General features: G+C 36.2%; 1 protein-coding gene across 1 annotated transcript; it reads left to right on the top strand.

Annotated features, from left to right (window-relative positions):
• The first annotated feature begins 369 nt into the window (after positions 1–369).
• Positions 370–20,548, top strand: LOC120180959. Its single transcript, XM_039186226.1, has 3 exons — positions 370–564; positions 16,557–16,841; positions 20,206–20,548. Exons 1-3 carry the CDS (start codon positions 370–372, stop codon positions 20,470–20,472), a joined length of 747 nt encoding a protein of 248 aa, XP_039042157.1. The 3' UTR covers positions 20,473–20,548.
• The last annotated feature ends 3,240 nt before the right edge of the window (positions 20,549–23,788 follow it).

The raw sequence follows: 23,788 nt of genomic DNA, 5'->3' as shown, positions 1-23,788 counted from the left end.
ACATGTCTCATCGAAAAGGAACAAATACTGGAGGTACCACCTCAAGCTCAGGACACGCACCATCCGCATAACACCCGCCTGAAAAAGAAGAAGATGAAAGCAAGAATGGAGAAAATCGAGGAGAACATGGCAAAATTATAGAAAGAACTTGAAGACAAGATAAAACAGAGTAGTCTGAATACTCTGAATACAATCATGAAGAACCAAGAGTCTTTGGTTGATCAGATCATTTCCATGTTAGTTGGCCTACAACAGACTAGTGCGCCTGGGGCAGGTTCACCGGAAGGGGTAACTATACCACCTACCCCATAAGTGGTTGTCTTACCTGAAATCTTACTGGAACTTCGAGGGGACTCATCTGTTGCGAAAATGAAGCCCTCGTCCTCTGTATTTAACCCTGAGAACAATCCAGGTTACTACCATATACCAGATTCAGACGAAGAAGACAAATCAAAGAAGATGGAGGAGAAAATCAAGCAATTGGAGCACCAAATGACGGTAGTTATAGAGGACCATGACTACCCTGGAGTCGATGTCGCGGAGCTCAATCTGGTCTATGATTTGGTTCTTCCTCCGAAATTCAAGTCCTCGGAATTCAAGAAGTTTGACGGGAGTAGTTGCTCATCCACTCACATCACCATGTTTTGCCGAAAGATGATAGGATATGGAGGAAATGACCAACTCATGATCCACTGCTTCTAGGAGAGTCTGTCGGGCTCAGCCATTCGGTGGTACAACCAATTAAGCCGATCAAATATCAAGACCTGGAAGGACCTGACCAAGTCATTTCTCGAACAATACAAGCATGTCAATGACATAAGGCCAGATCAAGTTATGCTACAAAGCATGGGAAATAAGCATAACGAGAGTTTCAGGCAATACGCGTAAAAATGGAGAGATTTGGCTGTACAAGTGCATCCACCTTTGGATGAAATATGAAACCCGAAAAATTTTCGTACAGACCCTGAAGACTCCATACTTCAAACACCTGGTTGCGATCACATCAGGAAGCTTTTCATACTTGGTTATGGCCGTAGAAATGGTCGAGTCGACCATAAAGCAGGGCTAGATTAAGGATGGGGAAACCAATAAGAAACCTCTTACGAAAGAGAGGTATAGAGAAATTAACAACATCAAACACGTCAATAAAAGTGTTACAATCTCCGGCCCAAAATCAACTACAGTTGTACCATCAGGTACTTCTAAACAAGATTTCAGATAACCCCAGAAGGAAAGAGAGCATTTCGACCCTATTCCCATGACCTATAAGGAGCTTTACCAGCAACTTCTTGACACCCACGTAGTGTCACCATATCCGGTGGAACCCATGAAGCCCTCGTACTCCAAGTGGTATGATGAAAATTCTCATTGTGAATATCACGGCGGTGCCCAGGGCACAGAATTGAGAACTGTTACGCTTTCAAAAGAGTCGTACAGAAGATGCGTAACCAGAACTGGATCGACTTCAGCAACTTGGGGGCATCCAAGTGAGGAAAACCATTTCATCATTTGAGACATTTTGTTTGAATTTGTTTTTTTTCTTTCATCTCAAGTTTGTGTAAGGACATTCGAATAAATTTAAGTTACTTTAAAGATGTTAAGCAATGAATCACATTTGCAAACTTGCAATTCTTTGAATGTCATTTGAATTAAGAAAATCTGTAAATGGTTCAAAGTTACAGATCTTTGATAAAATCGCATGATTTAAAACAAGGACTTTGGCCTTACCCAGAATATATACTCAAACACCGTACCCTGTTCTTGAAATTTAACCTTTTTCCTTTCATAATGTGGGGACAACATGGGGCATCATTTGCATATGAGAATTACTATAATTTTCATTTAAGACGTTCAATGATGATCATTATCTTTACAGATGAAATAGTCGAGTAAGTAAATCTAGTTTAGGTCAGTTGTTTGAAAATTGAACTCTAAAGATGAAATTTTTGACTTTTAACAACACCTAGACTATAACAGATTCTTCTTGATAATCTTAAGAAATTAAATCCGTAAAGCTGAGCTATTCCACTAAGGCAATTAGTTATAAAGGAAACTTGAAAGCCCTGGCCTTATGAATATACATTCTAACCATGACATTGCTCGAACACTTGGCAATTCGGTGTTTGCTCCACTACTATTGTCCGACCGAAGACTTTGTGATGAGATGAACCATTCAGTTAACTTGATAAAAGTGATTATAATGTTAAGTTGTCCCTCTAAAGTAATTAGTTAAACGCCCATGCTTTATGGATTCAACTAGCCAGATAACGACAAATTTATCTAAGCAAGAAATTTTTGGTAATGATGGACTAAGGGAGTTAAGGAACACCTGTTATAGTCAATTTCACACGAGCACTCAAGAATTTCATTGTTAGACCGATATTTCTGCACTACCTTTATTAGAGGAGCTTACAAAACTTGAACAAATGGAAGATTTCCAAAATAAAAAGTCTAATAATTGATTATACTAGTCGCGTCATTTTTTCCGCACCCAATTGAAATGCCAAAGCATGTTGCGATATTTAAAAAAATGACATTTTGGGTTACCGAATCCTTAAAAAGGAGGCCAACCTAAAGCCAACTCATCCATTTGAACGTTTGTCAAAGAGCTGTAACTCTAAAAGCGTTAAAAGAGCTCTTGATTCCTTTGATATTCCTTGAATTCACGTTTATAATTTGATGCAATTGCGAACAATATTTCACATCATTTTTATCATTTTCCCTCATAAAACAAGAAAAAAGGAGAAAAACATTTTCAACAAGAACATTCTCATATATGAAAGGTCTATAAAGCCCAAGCTTGAAAAGTGGATGGGGGCACGATCAATTCCATGGACCAGATTGGCAGACAAAACACGAGACTCCATCCAAGAAATAACACATAATTCATTCATATTGCATGCATCTTAGACATACTTAGGTGCATCACATTCATCATTTTAGCATACATGATTTTTGCAGCTTTTAGAGTCAAGTTTCGACTTCAGGATGAATGATACTCGATTCACAAGCACCTTTAAAGAACGATGGTGGTTGCTTAACTCAGCAGTGAGAGGCTTCACCTCAACCGACTTGACATATCTACAGATCTCAAAGTCAACTACAGATGAGTTCGAGAACCAATTCAGAACAAATCCAGTTCAGCTCAACTAAACAACGAGCAACATATTTCAAGTTAATGTCTTCAAGCCAGATTTTAATTCCACAACGGAAGATATCCGGTTGTTAGAATTCATCAGTAGGCTTTCCCGTAAAAGGGGAGTAATTCAAAGATCGTCTTATTTAGTTTGGACTCACTCAAAGGAACCACCTGAAGAATGATGACCGGCTTCGACCCGTGAAGGGAAGCCATTTTTTTAAACAAACTATCCGCAACATAACTCAAGGCTAGAAGGGTTATCTGCCAACAAAGACCTTCGAGTTCGACTATGCTCAGCTCCAGGGCACATCATTTGCAGCATAGCTTAAGTCGAGAAGGCCTATCTGCCAAAGACCCCCGAGTTCGATTACACTCAGCTTCGAGGGCACATCATTTACAGCATAACTCAAGGCTAAAAGGGTTATCTGTCACCAAAAGACCTTCGAGTTTGACTACGCTCAGCTCCAAGGCATATCATTTGCAGCATAACTTAAGTTGAGAAGGGTTATCTTCCAACCAAAGACCTTCGAGTTCGACTATGCTTAGCTTCAAGGAACATCATTTGCATCATAGCTTAAGTCGAGAAGGGCTATCTGCCAAAGACCCCGAGTTCGATTACACTCAGCTTTGAGGGCACATCATTTACAACATAACTCAAGGCTAGAAGGGTTATCTGTCACCAAAAAACCTTCGAGTTTGACTAAGCTCAGCTCCAAGACATATAATTTGCAGCATAACTTAAGTCTAGAAGGGTTATCTGCCAACCAAAGATATTCGAGTTCGAATACGCTCAACTCCAAGGCACATCATTTGCAGAATAGCTTAAGTCAAGAAGGCCTATCTGCCAAAGACCCCCCGAGTTCTATTACACTCAGCTTCGAGGGAACATCATTTACAGTATAACTCAAGGCTAGAAAGGTTATTTGTCACTAAAAGACCTTCGAGTTCGACAACGCTCAGCTCCAAGGCATATCATTTGCAGCATAACTAAGTCGAGAAGGGTTATCTGCCAACCAAAGACCCTTCAAGTTCGACTACGCTCAGCTCCAAGGCACATCATTTGCAGCATAGCTTAAGTCGAGAAGGGCTATCTACCAAAGACCTTCGAGTTCGACTACGCTCAGCTACAAGGCATATCATTTGCAGCACAACTTAAGTCTAGAAGGGTTGTCTGCCAACAAAAGACCTTTGAGTTCGACTACACTCAGCTTCGACGGCATATCATTTACAGCATAACTCAAGGCTAGAAGGGTTATATGTGTCCAAAATACCTTCGAGTTCGACTACGCTCAGCTCCAAGGCACATCATTTACAACATAGCTCAAGGCAAGAAGGGCTATTTGTCAATAAAATTGTGTCAGTCAACAACGCCACATAGGGGGCCAAACGGTCAAACGGCGCATCGGCCGGCCGGGAAAACTGGGACTGCACCATCCAGGGATTCCCGGCTACGTGAACAACGTTAACATGAAATAGACGGGAATAACCCCGTTTTCATCGGAGCAGGCCACCAGTGGGGTGGGTATAAATACCCCACCACGGTGACATCAACGGGGAGAAACAGAGAGCAACCAGCCCACAGTCAGAAACAACCACATTATACAGAAATCCAAGCGAAATAGTTCACCGAACAGAAAAACTCATCATCATCGAGAGATCAAACACTGCCAACAGTATCAAAAACACCAAGACATCAACCAAACATCATCGAGCCAAAATACAAGCATAACAACACCAAAACAATAAACAACAGAGAGCAAAACAGTGACGAAAACAAGAAAAAAAAAATCATCATCGTCTCAAAACCAAGGAGCCATCGGAAGAAAAAGGTAAAGAACCAGAAGGGTTTTTGTTAGATCTACGCCGAGGGGGTCCAAGTTTGATGTTTTGGAGTTTGGATTTGGGATCTCGGGGTTGAGAAGAACCGGGTAGGCGAGTTTCGACTTTCCTGACCATCGCTCGTCGACAATGGCTCGGTGGCCGGCCATCCCTCAGATGGGACATGCTAGAGACAAGCGAGAGAACCAGAGGTTCTCTCTTTTTGTAGAGAGAGAGCTACTAGAGAGAATGAGGGGAGTTAGGCCGTTTGGCCTTAGAATCACATAGTTATACCAGAAGCAAAACGGCGCCGTTTTGCTTGGGGACTTACTGTGTATTTTCACGCACGGGTAAACGTTGTCCTCAGTCCCTATAACTTATACTTTTTCCATTTTAATCACTTATGGTAATTCCCATTATTTTAATTCTGAACTCCAATTTTACGCATGACTTATTTTAGTCACTAGTTTAATTTAATTTATTTTTTATTTAATTTTTTATTTATTTATTTTTGGTCTCTTGGTTTCATGGTAATTACATTTTAGTTACCAATCTTGTGCATTTAATATGTAATTACCAGCTAAACCCCTATTTTTTACCATTTTTTTTAGAATGTAACCCCTTGCTATTACCTTTTTTTTCCTGTTCATTTTGTTCAATTTTTTTTTCCATTTCATTTATTTTCATTGCTTTATTAACTTTTTTCCTTGTCTTTTCACTAAATTTATTTATTTATCTTTTTATTTTTATTATACTAATGTTTTTTTCTTTTATTTATTTATTTATTTATTCTCTCTAACGTTTTTACTTTGTCGATAAATTTCAACTGATCAAATGTAATTATTCGAATCGAATTTTTAATTTTAATTTTTAATTTTCGTAATTAAAGACAACCAGCAAATTAATTGGTACCGAAAGGGCGGTTCAAGGGTGCTAATCCTTCCTTGACCGTAACCGACTCCCGAACCTGACACGTTTTTGGTACAACGCGGATCTGGTAAGAAAGAAAGGTATTCGATCAACCTATTTGTTTTAAAATAAATGATCGGTGGCGACTCTAATCCACTCATTTCAAGTCGAAGCCCAATTCCGGGGTCCAACCGAAAGACGGTTCCGATAGGCACTTATAAGAATAAGACATAATTACCCCCAAACATTTGCACAACTAGTCACTTTGTCCCTATTTTTTTTAAAGAATATTTTACATCAAACGTTTCAACTTTTTGCAAAAATAGTTCTTGTTTGATGAAAATTATTAGTTGACTAACTGTCAACATATGTTACAGACGTGTCACGTGTCATGTCAGCTATTAAACACATGTAAAAATATCACGTCAACAACATATGTTGACCATTAGTCAACTAACTATTTACATTCAACATGTAGTTGTTTTGACAAAGAATTGAAACATTGAAGGGTAAAATGTTTTTTAAAATAATATGGGATAATTGACCATTTATACAAAAATTGAAAGATAATTGTATCATTATACCAATATATATTTCAAATACTTATTTATAATATAATCCTTTTAAAAGTTTGTTTACTTCATTTACTTGGGCAGGAGGCAAAGGACATTATGATGAGCATCACCATCATCATGTTCCGCATCAATGCATGTGTATCTCATACATACATGACATACATGATGGGTTTGAAAAGGGTTTGGATTTAAGGAATATTTTCTCCGTTCATTAGGGTTTACTAGAATATTCAAATATAACGATGATACATAATTACATGATTAGATATCGTAATCATGGGTTTGACATTGATGGAGCTTAAATGAAAAAATTAGCCACCAGACATGAAGGGGACTATTAGGTCCCATTCCACGTCGCTCAAACGTGGTGCTCTGCTGGAGTTTGAATTTGCAAGCCAACTCCCTCCTTTTTCCTTTCCCTTCATTCAACTACCCACTTTCCTACTCTTCTTTTTTCCTTTTTCCTCTATTTTTTTTATATAATTTTCAAAATCCACATTTGACAACTAAGTAAATTTATTCATATTCTGATTTAAAAAGTATATATGTGGGACTTTTATTATATATTATTTTAAAATTTATAAACATGTTTTTGCTATATAGATAACATATTTATTTCTCGTATAAAAAAGTTGATGGTCCATGTTAACACATACTTAAGATAATCATAAAAATCGAGGTTCATGCTTCCTTATTTTAATACTAAGTTTGTTACTACGTCTATTACGACCGAAACTAACAGAAAATCCTCTTCTAGAAAAATGGAGAAGAAAAAGAAATGTTTATTGCTACTATATATTTAAAGGTTTTTAGTCCATGGTCATTCTTTTGAATTCTTACTTGAATCAATATTTGATATTTTTTAATTTTATATCATGTTTGTATATGTTATCGTATTATAATATGAAATATTTTATATTTATATAAAAATATTATTTTAATAATGATCAAATAAATGTTTAAATACTTTTTATAGTATTACGAAGACTTTTAAACTATTAAATTTAAGGTAAACTACAGTTGTGACCACTAGATCAACTTTGCATATAAATTACAACATATTTTACGTATAATGTATTTAATATTATAGTTAAATGTCAGAAAAAATAGAAATAAAAGTAATAACGAAGGGAGTATAGAAACACACAAACCACTAAAATAAATTTAATTATTGGTTATTAATTGAATACATCTCATATATACTTTAAAATATAATTAGTACAAAATTTATTCCGTCAAATATTAATAATATATGATTTGATTGATATTATTTAAATAATTAAATGATCTTATTAATAAAGTTATAAGATTGATAATCAGACTAAATCATTTCGTAATTAAATAATTATTGGATCGATTTATCTAAATTTTGAATATTAAATTTATTGAGTACACCCTCTCTTAGAGATAAGAACAAGAATGATATACATATAAAAAAGAGCATGGAATTTGGAATATGTAAACGTGGGTTTGTGGAGAAAAGAAACGTTTAATAAGTAGTATTTGCAACCCACGTGCAGTCCAGTTCAAACTTCAAATTCTCTTTAGTCTAACTTTAGGGGCCAAATGTTGAAGTCTTGATTGTTGATTTTAGTTTTGACTTCCTTCACCTTTGAACTTTTAGCCCCAAAATAAGGAAATCATATAATATAAACGGACACGAACAAAACGATTTTGGTAATAAATGAATTATTATTTTTTTAGATTTTGAGTTCAAGTATCATAAATGTCAGGAATATGAGTGTATAATGTCAAATGATTGAGAGCTATGTTTGAACATATATTACCTTGTACTTACCTCAAATTAATAAAAAAATATAAATGAGATAATATCAAAACCATCCCTAACATTTGATTAAATAATCATTTTGACCCATATTATTTTTTGAGCATTTTAGTCCCAACGTTTCATTTTAGGACAAAAAGATTCCTATCAATTGATTGAATAGTAATTTTAGCTCTTATTCCTTTTTTTTTTTTTGGAGTATTTTAACCTCAACATTTTATTTTAGGGCAAAAATGTCTCTATATTATTAGAGTGTTAATTATTTATTGACTAACAATTTACATATACAAATAAACTTTTTTATCCCAAAATACTAAAAATTAAAAAATTTAAAGTATTTATTTAATTAAAATTATTACATTAATATAAAAAATGTTTGGAAACTATGGGTAGAGGCTTGAATCAGAATCCAAATTGGGTTCATAAGATAGCGGTTTGAAGAGTGTTTGTAGGGTTTCATTATTAAATTAAGTCAGCCCAAGTTGTTTAAAATTTTGGTTTTTAGTACACAAATATCACTTTTTTGGGCTCATAAGATATTGATGTTTGCAAAGGATTAATACCTAAATAAGTGCTCAAACTATACTTTTCTTACCTAAATTGGTGCCTACAATATTTTTTATCCCATCTAGGCGCCTAACGTTATAAACATTATCATTTTAGGTGTCCGAGAAGTAATGGCCGTTAAGTGACACATTTCACAATATGATAATTTTGAATTTTTTTTTTAAAAAAATATTAAAAATATTATTATATTTATAAAAATACCATAATTTATTTTAAATTACAACAAATCTTAAAAATCTCTAAAATCCCCAAATCCTAACACTAACCCACCGCCGTCGTCTTTTTTGACCACGACCACTGCCGCCGACATAGTCCCTGCCATCATCCTAGTTATAAGTCATCGTAGTTGTTGCCAATTGACCGTCAGAATCGTGTGGGGTCGCGATTTTCATCCTAGGGTTCGTGGGGTATAAAATGTCGATTCGTCACGATTTCATAGGGGTTTTGGTCACCAGGGGAAGGCGAGGTCGGGTGGAGCTTCGTCGACGGCAAAGGGCAGCGGTCAACATGAGTTTAGGGGTTGAAATGAAGATTTTCAAAGTTTTGGGATTATTTCAAAATTTATGTGTTTTCTTTTTTTAAAATATATATAATTTTATTTTTTAATTTTATATAAAACTTTTCAAAATTATCATATTGTGACACATGTCACTAAACGGGAAAAATTAACACTATTGACGATTCAAACACCTAAAGTAGTAACATTTATAAGTTAGACACTTAAATGGGCTAAAAAATATTGTAGTATCTATTTAAGAAAAAAATATAATTTGAACACTTATTTGGGTATTAAGCCGTTTGCAAAATGATCGTGCGGATATAGAATGGGTTTGTACATGTAATCTATAATTGATTTTCATAAACATCACTTGGATCCAGAAGTTTTGAGAAAGAGTTATTCAACAACCCAGGGAGAACCCTACAACACTCTACAACCTTGTAATTTTCCACTCTTTTTAAGCATTCAAAAGCTCCGAATTCACCAAAAGCAACAACAATGTTGATATCAGATTCACCAATCTTCTTCTTCTTCCAAACAATCGCAGCTTTCATCTTATTCATCCTTCTCTTTCGCGTAACGCTTGTGTTCTTCGTCCTCGTCTTGCTCTTTGCGATTTGCTCGGACATAGTTTACCTCCTTTTGGACCTTCTCTCCCCACAACTTTAATGCTGCTTTTTGGTGAGTTAATTGAGTTGAGTAACCTAGGAACGGTTCGAGTTTGATTTGGTTAATACCCGTTTCGAATTTGACTTGAGATCATAACAAATCAAATCGAGTAAGGTTTAATTCAATTCGATAAATTCGCTAGTAGTTTTTAAATTTTATTGTAATTTTTTTAGGATGGCGATTACTTTTAGGATTTAGTATGTATTGTTAAACTTTTTTTCCTTTAAGAATAATTGTAATATGTTAGTTTGATGTATTTATGAATAATTATTTTAATTTAATATGTTACTTTGCGTATTTATTGATTATATATATTTTCATAATTTCTTATTAAGTTTTAGATTTACTTTATCATTGCACAAATCAACTTACCTCAATGGTTAAAGGAACTATTGTTGTTCTTTGAGATTATAGGTTTAAACACCTACATTTCAAAGGTGATTGAACATTTCATTGTCAAATAATTAAGATTACTTAGAATATATATTATTTTATAATCACTTTTAGTTTAATATAGAAAAAATTACTTCATCCTCTATTTTCATATCTTTTTAAATTTATTAATTTATGTTTGTATGAAATTCTATATAATATTACTAGATTTTATATATATTTTAGAAAAATAAGATAAAAAATTCAGACGAACTTAACGAGTAACAAATTAAGTCAAATAATGAATTAAACAATAACGAATATAATTCAAGTAAAATTTATTACATTTATCTAGTATTAAATTAATTCCAATCTAAATTAAATAAATTTTAAATGAAATCAAACATTATTCAATTGTTTTCCACGTAATACTTTCTTATTTGGATGTTTTTCTCAATAAATCACTGGTGATCGGTATATTTATCGATCTAACACCGGTCAGATTATATTTTTCGATCTAACACCCGTAGTAGTAAAGCGCGCCCCCTGAATCGCGTTATACGCTGATTTGACGCCACGTGGGTATAGCGCCCCCTAATACCTGGGTATCTGACACGTGTGGTATAGCGCGGTGCAGGGAGCGCGCTATACCCCTAAATACCCGCCCTTCCACATCCCAATCCTCCCTATAAATACCCCCATCCTCAATCACTTTTATCACACCAAATTCTCTCAAATATTCTCTCTTTTTAAGGTATATTTTACAATATTTTTACTATTATGTATTTAATTTATTTACATATTTTACTTTATTTAATATTTTACTAATATAATTCTTTTGCAGATATATAATGGAAGACAGTCTACTTCGCTCGGATGAAAATCATATATCTCTACACTTTGCTAATACGGTAACATTTTAACGTTTTAATTTAATTTAAATTATTAGTAATAATTAGTTGATTTATTTAATGCATGATTATTAAATTAAGAATTAAATATCTCGACACTTTGCTGATACGGTAACATTTTAATGTTTTAATTTAATTTAAAATATTAGTAATAATTAGTTGATTTATTTAATGCATGATTATTAAATTAAAAATTAATTTTTGTAATTATTTATTTTTAGGAGAAGGACCGTGTATTAGATCCTTTTATTAGGAATCTTAAGTTAGTGATACCCAACCTTGTCTTGTCGTATTTAGTAGAGGCTGGATTCGGTTATATAGGTAGATATCAGGGTCACTGTAAGATAGAGCCAGACCTGATTTCTGCCTTAGTAGAGCGGTGGAGGCCGGAGACCCACACATTTCATCTTCCATGCAGAGAGTGCACGATCACGCTTGAGGATGTTTCTATGCACCTAGGGCTTGGTGGATGGAGATGTGATATCGGGGATAGCTTCCGGTTCTTGGACTACTTTGTGTCGGGATAGTCTAGGACGTGTCCCGGAAAATTTTATTGGATGTAGGATACTGTTAAATTGGTTAGATGCCAATTTTCGGGAGTTGAGCGCAGACGCCTCTGAGGATGAGGTTAAGATATATGCACGAGCATGTATATTGCAGCTGATATGAGGGTTGCTGATGCCGGACAAATTGCGCAACCTAGTTCACTGCATGTGGTTGTGACATCTTAGCGACTTTCGTCTCGCTAGATCATTCATTTGGGGCTCGACAGTTTTGACTTTACTGTACAGGGAGATGTGTGGAGCCACTGACTACAGGCGTAATACTATCGGCGGATCTCTCCGGCTGCTGCAGTCTTGGGCATGATATCGATTGCCCTTTTTATGTCCCGTTGTTAAGAACCCATTCGTATTTCCACTACTTCTGAGGTAATTATAAGACTGATTTTGTATATTAATAATTTTATACAACGTATAACAAATTTTTTTCCTTGAATAGGTGGTCTACTGATGGGAAAAATCATCAGGAGCTACCTGATGATTTAGAAAAAATTAGGGTGCTAATCGATCAGAAGGCTGGCACACATGTATGAATTTTAATGTTTAAAAATCGATTTTAGATTATAGTTATATAATTAGATTATTATTTTGATAAAAATTATATATTATTTGTTTTAGTTTTAATGGGTGCCATATTCTACTGATGATGTGAGTGCGGTGATCCCACCTGAGTTGAGGGGTCCATCAGATGTTTAGATGGCGATGGTCCCTCTGATATGTTATGCGACCGTCGAGTGGCACTCCACTGATCGCGTGCTCCGGCAGTTTGGTTGTTTTTTGAACCAATTCCGGAAGCACCTCGCAATATGGACTAGTTGCATAGCTTAGATAGACGCGGCAAGACAAATACAGATTGGCTGGTGAGGCATCATGAGTGGGTCGTGTTGTGGGAGGATCGACATCGGCGCCTTCCCCGTAGAGAGCCCATTTTTGATGACCTCTTGATGTATGCTGACGGTTATTATGAGTGGTTCAACAGTAATAGGAAATCGTTTCTGCTTTCCGATGATGCACGAGGGCAGATCTTTCCGCGACATCGATTGAGACGTGATCCTACACAGCACCATCGTCCCCCGACTCGTGGACGGAGAGCAGGTGCTTCCGGTTCATCCTCAGCTGCACCAGCAGGACCTTCCCAGTAGCCACTGCAGCCATATATGATGACGCCATCGCCTTTCCATTACCAGATGTCGCCGCCACCGCCTTCACATGGTTTTATGACCCCGCCACCGTCACAGATGACCCCTCCTGGAGGCTATTATGGGTCTTTGTTTGTAGATCTGACTTGGGGTTCATATGCTGGATATTTGGCGGGTTCAGCCTCATCACCCATGGCCGCAGCACAGATACCTCCTGTACAGTTTTCACACTCAGCGATGTCTGGGTTTTCCCAGTTTTCGCAGGCCGGTGGGATAGTCAGTCATACACCTCCAGGGTCCTTATTCTATGGAGGTGCTTCATCGTCATCATCTCCTCATCAACCTAATGTACCTGCTCAGGACGACGACGACGACGATGACAGCGAGGAGTCAGAACCAGTGATACGAAGAAATCCTCCTCGAGACCGACAGCCACCGCCCTGCGGAACACATTCACGACGCAGGCGTCAATAGATTTTTTTATTATATTTGTATTTACTTTATTTTGTTTAATTGTAATTTTTTTATTATTTCTCATTTAATACTTTCTTTATTTTATTAAATTTGTTGGATTTTTTTTAATTTATTTCAGTTAATTTTGTTTATTACCATTTAATATCATTTATTGTAATTTGGTTATCATTTACCGTTTAATTCTTATTGTAAGTTTGTTGTATTTAAATACCAAATTGTTATTAGTTTGATAAAATTTAATGATTGTGTTTATTTTTTTAATCTTAATCAGAGATTATCGAATGACATTAACTTGAAGTAAATGCAAATTAAAATACAAGAATTATTATTTGATAAACAAATACATCATTTCCTCATCAATTGTTACTTGATGACAACAGAAGTGGACATGTTTTTCTAGTGTGTCATGGGTTTCTACAATGGCCACATCTTCTGTCTTGTCTAGATCTTTCTTGAATATCCATATCGCAATAAATTCGATTGGATTTTGGACGACCACGCTCCCTCAATAAACTCGGATTTGGTACAATCGGAAGCCAATCTTGAACCTCATCAGGGTCTTTGTCATTACCTATGGGGGGAAACTCAAATTCGTATACCTTAAAAACTTCAGATAGTAGGTATACAAGATCCACAAAATGGTTATAGTCTTGACGTGTATGCGAGCAAGCTGCTATCACATGAGAGCATGGATACTTCAGAGCTTGAAAAAACCCGCAGTCGCACGTTCTGTCCCATTTACCATGAAGTTTGACAATGGCATTTTGTTTTGCCAACCAAGCTTTTTTATAGGAGACAGTGTACTCATACTGCGATTGTATAGCTGAAATCAACACTGCAACAACTATATGAGAGCTTGCTTTTACCATGGGCATGATGGCTTGGCATATCACTTCAGAGTCCAAGTTGGGATGATCTTGGTTGACCTCTCTAGCACAACATGTGTGAGGACCGTTGTATACTGTTAGTTCCCATATGTTGTTTTTCCTCTTCCTTTTCGATACGCGAACCATCTAATTGCATCCGTTTTCGTGTCGGGCACAGTAGCATACATATTTTTCGATCGTGGATCGGTTGACTCTGGACTGAACAGAATTACATATATTGTAATTTTTTATAGCTATCACCACTTCTTCTTTGCTTGAGAACTCCATGCCTAAAGATAACTCACCATTATTTATTGATGAGTAATATCCATAGTCACCGAGATGAGGCATATCCGCAAATTATGGCCCGTACATTGCACCATAATCAGCTTCATACATGTGTGCAGGAGGGTCAGTTTGTGTCACATTTCCTGGAACTTCATCATCATCGGAGTTGAATTGCGGTGATTCTGGGTGAATGAATAGTCCAGTCTCAACACCATCCGCACCAGGCTCACGAAGCGGTTCTTCTGGTGGAGATGATGGTTCCTCCATGCTCTCCACATTTAGGTCGAAGAACCTACTACTTGCACGCCTTCCCCTTGAACTGGAAGGCATATCGACATTGAGATCGAAAAAGCTCGCAGTCGAATGCCTCCCCCTGGAGCTTGAAGCCATCGTGTCAAATGGAAACTGCACAGATGGTTGCGTCGATGATATCTCCATATGGTCAAAGAAATTTGTAGATGAATGCCTTCCCCTTGAACTGGACGCAGTGTTGCCATACAGATTGTTCGTGGACCCACTTTGGTACATATCGTAAGGAGTTGCGGATGAATGTCTCCCCATTATGGCATTAAAATCATTACACATTACTGTAGTCGGGCTGTCAACTTGATCAACTTGTTCAGTCAGCCCATAGTGTGAGCTTAAAGATTGACCCCGAACAACACGCACTTGAACAAAATGTGCATACATCTCAATAGCGGCGTCTGAATAATTACTTTGAGCTTCAACCATCATTTGAACATCATCATTGTTCGAAAGTTCGAACGCTGTATAGGTTAATGGCAACAATGATATTGGAAATCTATACTGCAACGACGACATTCTTCTACTACTTCCAACATGAATCTTCCTTGAAATCTTCGTTATCAGCTCCTCAAGAGTTATGTTTCTCTTGAATGATATTTTAACACGCTCATTTGATACGAAAACAACGCCGGTTTCATCTTCTCGAATTTCACCATCATAATAAACAATAGCTGAAAGTCGCGTCATTCTTTGGGTTTAAAAGTGCGACAATATTATATCTGCAAAAAAATGAAACAAACATGATTAAATAAATTATATATGAACGAAAATATAACACAAAATTTTTTTTACACATCAACGTAAATAATTTAAATAATATAATTTTATATTATTATCTGCACTGCAAAACTATTTCGACGTATGCTCCCGTTTTTCAATTTACAAACATAAAAATTAATTGAAAATAATTAGTATAATATTTTTTCAAATAATGATAATAAACAATAAATATAATTAAAAAATTATAACAAAATTATCTTATAACAAAAAATCGCACGAATTTCTAAATCAAATATGAGAAGATTGTCAGAATTATTACTCGTTGACGAAATTGTTGTATTAATTTATAAGTTGAGAGGAGAGATGCGATGAGATGTGAGAACCGGAGGAGTGTATTTATAAACATATAAGCCGCGGTACCTGCACCGCGTTATATGTAATTATTATATAGCGCGGACCAAGGACCGCGTTAAATATAATTTTGGTACGACGTATAGCGCGGCCCTTGATCCGCGCTATACCCCTACGTGGCGTATAGCGCGGAGCAGGGGGCGCTATACCCACGTGTAACCCAGTCAGCGTATAGCGTGGTACAGGGGGCGCATTATACTCCACGTGACGCCAAATCAACATATAACACGGTTCAAAGGGCGTGATTTACTGCTATGAGTGTTAGATCAGAAAATATAATCTAACCGATTTTAGATCAAAAAATATACTGATCACCGGTGATTTTTAGCGAAAACACCTCTTATTTGAGAGGTATACTCCGTCCTTTTTTTCCGTTTACGATTTTTTCTACGGCGACTGGAATTTTCACCACAAAGTTCATATGCTATTTATTTTATGTTTTAACAAATAAGAAAAATATTTTATTAATTAATAAAATAAAAAAATCGTTGTAGCTAAGCAAGCTCAAGGAGATGGATTTCACTATTTTACAGTTTTTCTGGAACAGAATCGAAGAGTCCTTCAAATTCTCTCCACCTATAAAATCCAAACATTTCAAAACTTCAAGACCAAAAATGGGGTCACCATTAACCTTAATCGAATTCCAAAGAAATGGTCCCAATTTGCAACTAGATTCCCCTTTCTTTCTTGTTCTAACTCGCCTTCTTCTCCGCTTTGCTCTGGCTTTTCTCTTTCTCACCCTCTCAGTTTTCGTTCCCTTCGACCCCTTTTCACTTCAATGGCCACTTCTCAAGCTGACAGTGACTCCTCTCAGCCTTCCCAATCCAAAACGGTGAGTTTTTCTACCTCCCTTGTAATGAAGTGCTCTAATTGATTTCAATGTTGGGTTTTTTTTTTTTGAAAAAGAAATGTTCCCTTGACAAACATCAGGTCGTAAGGTTGAATTTTTAATTTATATGGTAGTCCGATTATCTATTATCGTTGTTTTGATTGTTTTGCATTGAAATTTACTTTAGGAATTATGTTATTGATAAAAAAAATGACTCATTTTTATCCTTCCATAGTTGTCAAGATTATGGCTATATTGATGAAACTAATTGGACTGTCTAAGTTTTACTAATGGATTGATTGTCCCCTTTAAAATTTCTGTTAATTGTGGGTTGCTATTATAGTTCTATTTTGAATCAGCGTTTAAATATCACAAGAGTTTATTTTGTGCCAACTTTCTTAGCCTCTTCTTAGACAGTTATGATAACCTCTTTCGGCTGTTTCTTGTAAATAATTGACATGCTGTTTCTGCAATTTAGGTATTAGTAACTTTTGAATGCTATTATATACTGCTAACTCCCCCTTTTTAATTCTGGTTAAGCAGTTTAATTTCTATTTTCCAAAAATGCAGCAAGCTGCTATGCATGACAATGTTTACAACTGTACAAAAAGAATTGGCAGTACTGTAAGATTAATCTTCCAGTTCTACAAAGAATTGTGTTTACAGTGGTCTCTTTAAAGTTGCTGTCCAAGGAAATCACTTCTCTAATTTTCTCCAGCTGCATATTCTTGTCCGGTTCAAGTTGATGAAAAAGCCCGTTGTTGCGTTCACTCCATGCACAGTAAAGGAACACATTCCATGCTATGTCCATACATAGTAAACATTTCCCCTAGCCATTTCTTACATCCCACTGTAGTTCCTGTTCCAATTCCCCTATCTCTCTCTGAATTCCACATATTGTCAAAACCAGCTGCTATATCTTCTTGGAGTATCTGCAGTGGAAGAACATTTGATTCCTAGACTCCTCCTTGCACAACAAACAGTCCTCATCGATTGTCATCCCCCTTGTACCAGTCTGTCCTTTATTGGTAGTCTGACAAGAACTATATTTAACGCTATTAGTGAGTGTTTGGGGGTGAAGAACTTGTGCCAGATTATCTTCTCTTGCCTTGGTCTAATCTTACTCCACAAAACTGCTTCAGTTGGGCTCTAGTCAAAGGATTCCAACCTATTCCCATCATCATCCAGAAGTACCTCGATTGAATTCCTACTTTGCTGAACTTGTACCATCCTATGAAAGTAACCTGTATTCAGGTCACCTTTTTGCAGCCATCTTATTCTCGACTTTTGTTGGTGTAAACTCTCCTCACCCTTTAGCAGCAACTTGAAGTTCTTGTGTGAGTTGCATTTGAGCTTTCATCAACCCCGTGTTGGCTGGACTTCTAAGTAAAGAAAGCTGAACTTCTTCCTGCCCCTTCCTTTTAATTTTAACTCTATAAAAATAACTTCAAAGAGGATCTGATTAAATTGCCATAACCCTTGCTTGAACCCGTTCAACTTGACATGGACAATTGTCATTGGATTCCTTGAAGTTCTCTGCCTCAAAGAGCCCTCCACAGTTTGCATAAATTTCATGTTGAGGTCATTATAGTTTTTATTAGTGTTGCACAATGATCTGGAACAGCTAGCACTATAATCTCCCGATAAAAATGAAGGTAGGATACTGACCATCGACCATTAACAAGCACCCAGTCAAGTTGCTTTGCTAAATGGTCAACTTAATGATTGGACCTGGTTAAAAGGCTCTACAAAAGTGTGGTCGTCCAGTGAGATCTGATCTAGGTGACATTGGAGTCCCGCATATCAGAAGTACTACTTTTGCTGCCATCAAAGCTTGAGCTCTCTGGTAGACTAGTAATGAAACTGAAATCCCCAGCCAGGATTCTACGCTTCCTCACCGATTACTCCTAACTAATACCCAGCCATAATCTTATTCTATCTATCCCATTATTCGACCCATATATTGCTTTAAAGGAAGAAACCATGGGTTCCTTGAGTCACCTTCATGTGACAACTTATCGATAGTTAAGGAGTCTTTAAATAAGAACCATATTCTTCCTTTAATAGCTTGAGTATTATGTGACAACGATTGAAATTCTTTGCAACAATAAGCTGCACTTTTGAAACTTTAAATCTAATCTCTAATATGCATGCTATATCAACATGTAATTCTTTAATCTAACTACCCATGTTCTAACATTCTACACAAGAATATTAATAAGTTTGAGAGACCAATACCTCCTAAGGTTGAAGATCGTGCCTTTACTTTCTTGGTGTCAGGCACTTTTTTCTGATTTGTCATTTTCTTCATCAATTCGTCAAAACTTGTAGCTTCATCTCTGGTTTTCCTTCGTAAATCATATGCAGTAATGTCAGCCAAAGCTTCTTGTTCCGTAACAGGCATTCCCTCATCATGTTCCACAATTAGCTCCAGCATAGAAAATCTGTTGGTCAAGCTTTCCAAGCAAGTTGTCCTCTCATTCCCCACCGATAAGGCCAATCCAGTAGGAGTCCCCACTGGGAAAGCCAATTCGACGGGAGTTGAGGCTGCTTTCATTACTGGATTATAGTTAATTTTCATTTATTCTTGCTCAGCCACAATCCTCTCCATCCGATTAGGAACCCAAACATTAGTTTTAACTTTGGCTGGCTTGCATGGACAATTTTTCTCTGATTAAAGTGTTTCATGTTAAGCATTTTGGTGGAACCCACGGAATCTCCTCCTAAATTGAGACAAGTGTCATTTCTAAGCTCAAATACTATTGATCTAGGAATGTTTAAGTCAACATTAATTTCAACACATATTTTGGCCTAAGCCAATCTCTCCTTGTTTGCAGTTTTTCTATCAGTGTAATGCCGAGTGCCCTAGCTATTTAACTCAACCCTTCCTAGAGTGAAGCTGGAAAGGAAAATTTCCCAAATGCATCCACATTGTCAGCTTCTGCATATTGAATTCCATGTTCTGCATTCCAGGTTCCCATTTCCTCAAGAAAGTTTGCAATTCTATTGTAACTCGTTTCTGGTTATTTCTAACAATGAACTATACATGACTTGTTTTAAACGAAACTCAAAATCTTATTCATGTTCATTTATTCAGCTAGATAAACGAGCAAAAACTGAGATGTTCATCAAATGCTTTATTCATTTACATCCTTGGCATTTATAATGGGAGAACCTTTGGAATGTTGTGTCGGTTAATTAATTTAGTATGTTTCAACTTCCAAGTAGGGTTATGGCTTTTGGATGTTCTATTTAGAAAGTTTTAACTTTGTGCAAGTAATGAGCCTCTTCATCTTTGCTTGTGCAATTTGGGGTTTCAATCTCTGTATGTTTTAATTGTGATGAATTGAGGATTTGTGTGATGCAGGTAAGGGTAGTGATAAAGGGTAGGGTTCAAGGTGTGTTTTATAGGAACTGGACAATAGAGAATGCTACTCAATTAGGCTTGAAAGGTTGGGTTAGGAACAGGAAGGATGGTTCGGTGGAAGCACTTTTCTCCGGTAACCCCGACTCCGTTCAGGAAATGGAGCAGAGGTGCCGCCGTGGTCCACCAGCTGCCATGGTCACAGGGCTTGAAGTTTTCCCTTCTAGTGATGATCCTGGCACTGGATTTGTTAGGAAGCAGACAGTTTGAAGGGCACTCTATATGAAAGAGGTTGGCTCATTCTATATTATGTATAGCGTTGTTCTATGAGGAATAAAATAAAATAGTCAGTGGTTGTGAAATTGCTGATGGTTAATAAGGAAAGTATGATATAGTGATGGTCCTTCTCTATTTATTATGTGTATTAATTCCTAGAACCAGAATGTGGGAATAGGGAGGTTTCTCCCGACTCTGATCATTATTACCCCTTTACCGGATCCGATCCGAGTATAGGTAGATTTCGCCCGTCTTGAATCTGACTCGATTTTTGAGATAAAAATTCATATTTGAATATATGTAAAGGGATATTATAATAATTATATCTAGATATATAGTGAAGACTAATGATAATATCCCGGTCGAGTCATGTTAGGGTTTTCACCCAATATTTGAACATGAATTTCAAGAGGAAAAAAATGATCATATAAATTTAGATTGGATCGAGACCTGTTGGGTTTGAATAATTTGATCATATTGATATTTGAAAAATTCGATTAAAAATAATTTGAAGTTGAGAAACTAACCTAGAATCTAGACTATATAGTATAACTTGCCTTATAAATAATAAGGAATAGGGTGGCAATTGTGAAGATAGTTAAGGTTAAAGGATACGTACGTGGTATTTTCAAACCGGTGGTTATTGGAAAACGATGCTAATAAACATCAGTTGAAACATTATTCTCCAAAATTTAAGGAAAGTCATGAAGTGAACAAAGCAGCTCTTTCTGTCGTCAACAGTGAACTTGTTTAGATCCGTGTTGTGTCGTTTTCTTACATTTACAATCCCCTAACTATCATGCAAATGAATAACTATCACGTAGGTAAAAGCTATGAGCTCTAGGTTTATTCTCTACTTTCATGTAGACTCAAATTTTAATTAATAATTTAGTGTAAATCACTTAATTATTTAATAATCTGAGTTGAATAGTAGACTGGCTACCTGGAAGACTGCTTTGGAAGAAAAAGGTTTAAGGATCAATATTGAAAAGACAGAGTATTTATGTTCAAACTTCAATGGGAACCAAAACGATGAAGATGTAGAAGTATGCATAGAAGGACACGTTCTCCCCTCAAAGGATTGTTTCAAGTACCTAGGGTCTATGATACATAAAGATGGGGGTGTAGATGATGACGTTACACACCGTATAAAGGCGGGATGGCTAAAGTGGAGGGCCGCTACTGGAGTTTTGTGTGACAAGAAGGTGCCTCTAAAACTTAAGGGAAAATTTTATAGAATGGCAATAAGACCAGCGCTGTTGTATGGATCAGAATGTTGGGCAACCAAGAAGGATCACGTAAGGAGGATAGAGGCTGCAGAAATGAGAATGCTTCGATGGACATGTGGTAGGACTCTGTGGGATATGACGACAAACGCTGCTATTAGGATGTCCTTGGGGGTGGTGTCTGTTTCCAAAAAAATTGAGGGAGTGAAGACTACGGTGGTTTGGGCATGTCCTTAGGCGACTACCGTCGGATGCGGTTAGGAGGGTAGAGTCGATTACAGTCGACGGTGCCAGAAGGAAAGGTCGACCAAGGCGGAAGTGGGAAGACTGCTTGAGATCTGATTTGATGGATTTAGCCCTTACCGAAGACATGACCTCTGATAGGAAAATATGGAGGCTAAAAACTAGGGTAGTCGAGTAATGTGGGTCACATCTATAGGGTGTATCATCTCTGTCTTCTTTTAATGCCTTTGTAGTAATTTCCATGACTTCTACTTTTTATACGTTTCTGTTATTGGTATTTATGAAGGATTAGAACTGGGCTTGATATCGTTGACTTCTGTGTATCATTCTCTTCATGTTTCCTCTTTTAAATTTAGCCGGGTCTTATGTTTCTGTCTATATGCAGAAATTCTTTCGCATGGATTATTTTGCAGGGATTAATTCCCATTACAGACGCACATATGATTTTAATGACTGCATATGAATACTGTTTAGCTATGTATTTATGTATTTATTTTATACATGCATTGCATTTTATCTATATTTTTAATTTTCTGAATGCCGGAGGTCTTTCTCGGAAGTTACTCTCAACCTGGCGTTGGGGGCAGCCTACTACCCTACCTCCCCCTTACCCCATACATATGGGAATTGGGTTTTGTTGTTGTTGTTGTTGTTGTAATGAATATAAATTATGTTTTAACCTTTAAAATTATAGAAGAAGAATTATTAGGTAAATATAATATTTTGACGTTTCTTTTTAAGATATAATTTTGTAAAGATGTTTCTTTTTAAGATATAATTTTGTAAAGATGTTGAAATAGTTTTGATATTATATTGGGTTTATGAGATATATAAAATTTTATATATTTAAACTCTTTACCATCTTTATGTTTATAATGAATTCTTTCTTCTCTTAATATGAACGTAGATAAAATTGAATTATTTCATGTTAATCTGGATATGATTATTTTCGGTTTACAAATTTCTAATACAAATGAAATATTTCACGGCTACAAATCAGACCATACCTCTATTAAAAGTCCCCATGCAATTGATAAACACGTCTTTGTTCGGCTGTCACCGGACAACAGTGGCGACACTGTACAGAAGTACAACGCGGTGTTTACTTGTTTTTCATTAATGATCCTTTCTTCGACTCGTTTATTGGTTACAAAGACATAATGTTTATCAATAGTAAAAATTGCATTGTTTTTTTCTATATATAAAAGAACAAGACAAGAATTAGCTACAGCTGAATTATGTTTGTTGATCTTATAAAGTAAATACATGTTGCAGAAATCATTTAACTGTACTTGTTGAATCAAAGGTGCTTATAAGGATATTGCATGCAAAAATTTAATAAGAAATCCATACAAGAAAAGATCATTTAAGAACTTGTTAGAAGCTATAGGATTAAAGTTTACCATAACAGATTTAATTTTCTTTTCTGTTAGTAGTTAATTGCTTTAGTTTCATTGTTGTATAAGTAGGATACATTGTTTGTACATATTACTGATGAAATACAGTGAAAATTTCCCAATCCTTTGTATTTTAACATGGTATCGAGAGCAAGGTTTTGAGGCCCAATTTGATGGGTTTCAGTTTTTTTGACTCGTTGTTCCTGGATTGTTGACTTCCTTGTCAAAATCCCTATTTGTTTCCATTCGTTTTTTTCTCCTTTTGCTTCTTTTCTGTCCAGCGATGGAGATTGACAGTAATCATCCTCTTTACCTGCATCCATACCTGCGTCTGGTATCACATCAGCTCCTGGGTCTTGATAATTACAGTCTTTGGAGTTGCTTAATGAGAATCGTTTTACTTGCGAAGAACAAGCTTGGCTTTGTTGATGGAGATTGCCTCAA

This window comes from Hibiscus syriacus, unplaced genomic scaffold (genome assembly GCF_006381635.1).
Source record: "Hibiscus syriacus cultivar Baekdansim isolate YM2019G1 unplaced genomic scaffold, ASM638163v2 tig00112503_pilon, whole genome shotgun sequence".
NCBI classification, from domain to species: Eukaryota; Viridiplantae; Streptophyta; class Magnoliopsida; order Malvales; family Malvaceae; genus Hibiscus; species Hibiscus syriacus.
The sequence above is the reverse complement of the archived record's forward strand: the minus strand, read 5'-3'. Positions and strand labels throughout refer to the sequence as shown.

What these genes read in the sequence shown, in the direction of transcription:
- LOC120180959 (XM_039186226.1), top strand. Translation starts at nt 370, where the DNA reads ATGAAGCCCTCGTCCTCTGTATTTAACCCTGAGAACAATCCAGGTTAC. An exon ending in TCAATCTGGTCTATGATTTG is followed by an intron (nt 565 to 16,556) that starts GTTCTTCCTCCG and finishes TTTCTGGAACAG; the next exon opens with AATCGAAGAGTCCTTCAAAT. An exon ending in AGCCTTCCCAATCCAAAACG is followed by an intron (nt 16,842 to 20,205) that starts GTGAGTTTTTCT and finishes TGTGTGATGCAG; the next exon opens with GTAAGGGTAGTGATAAAGGG.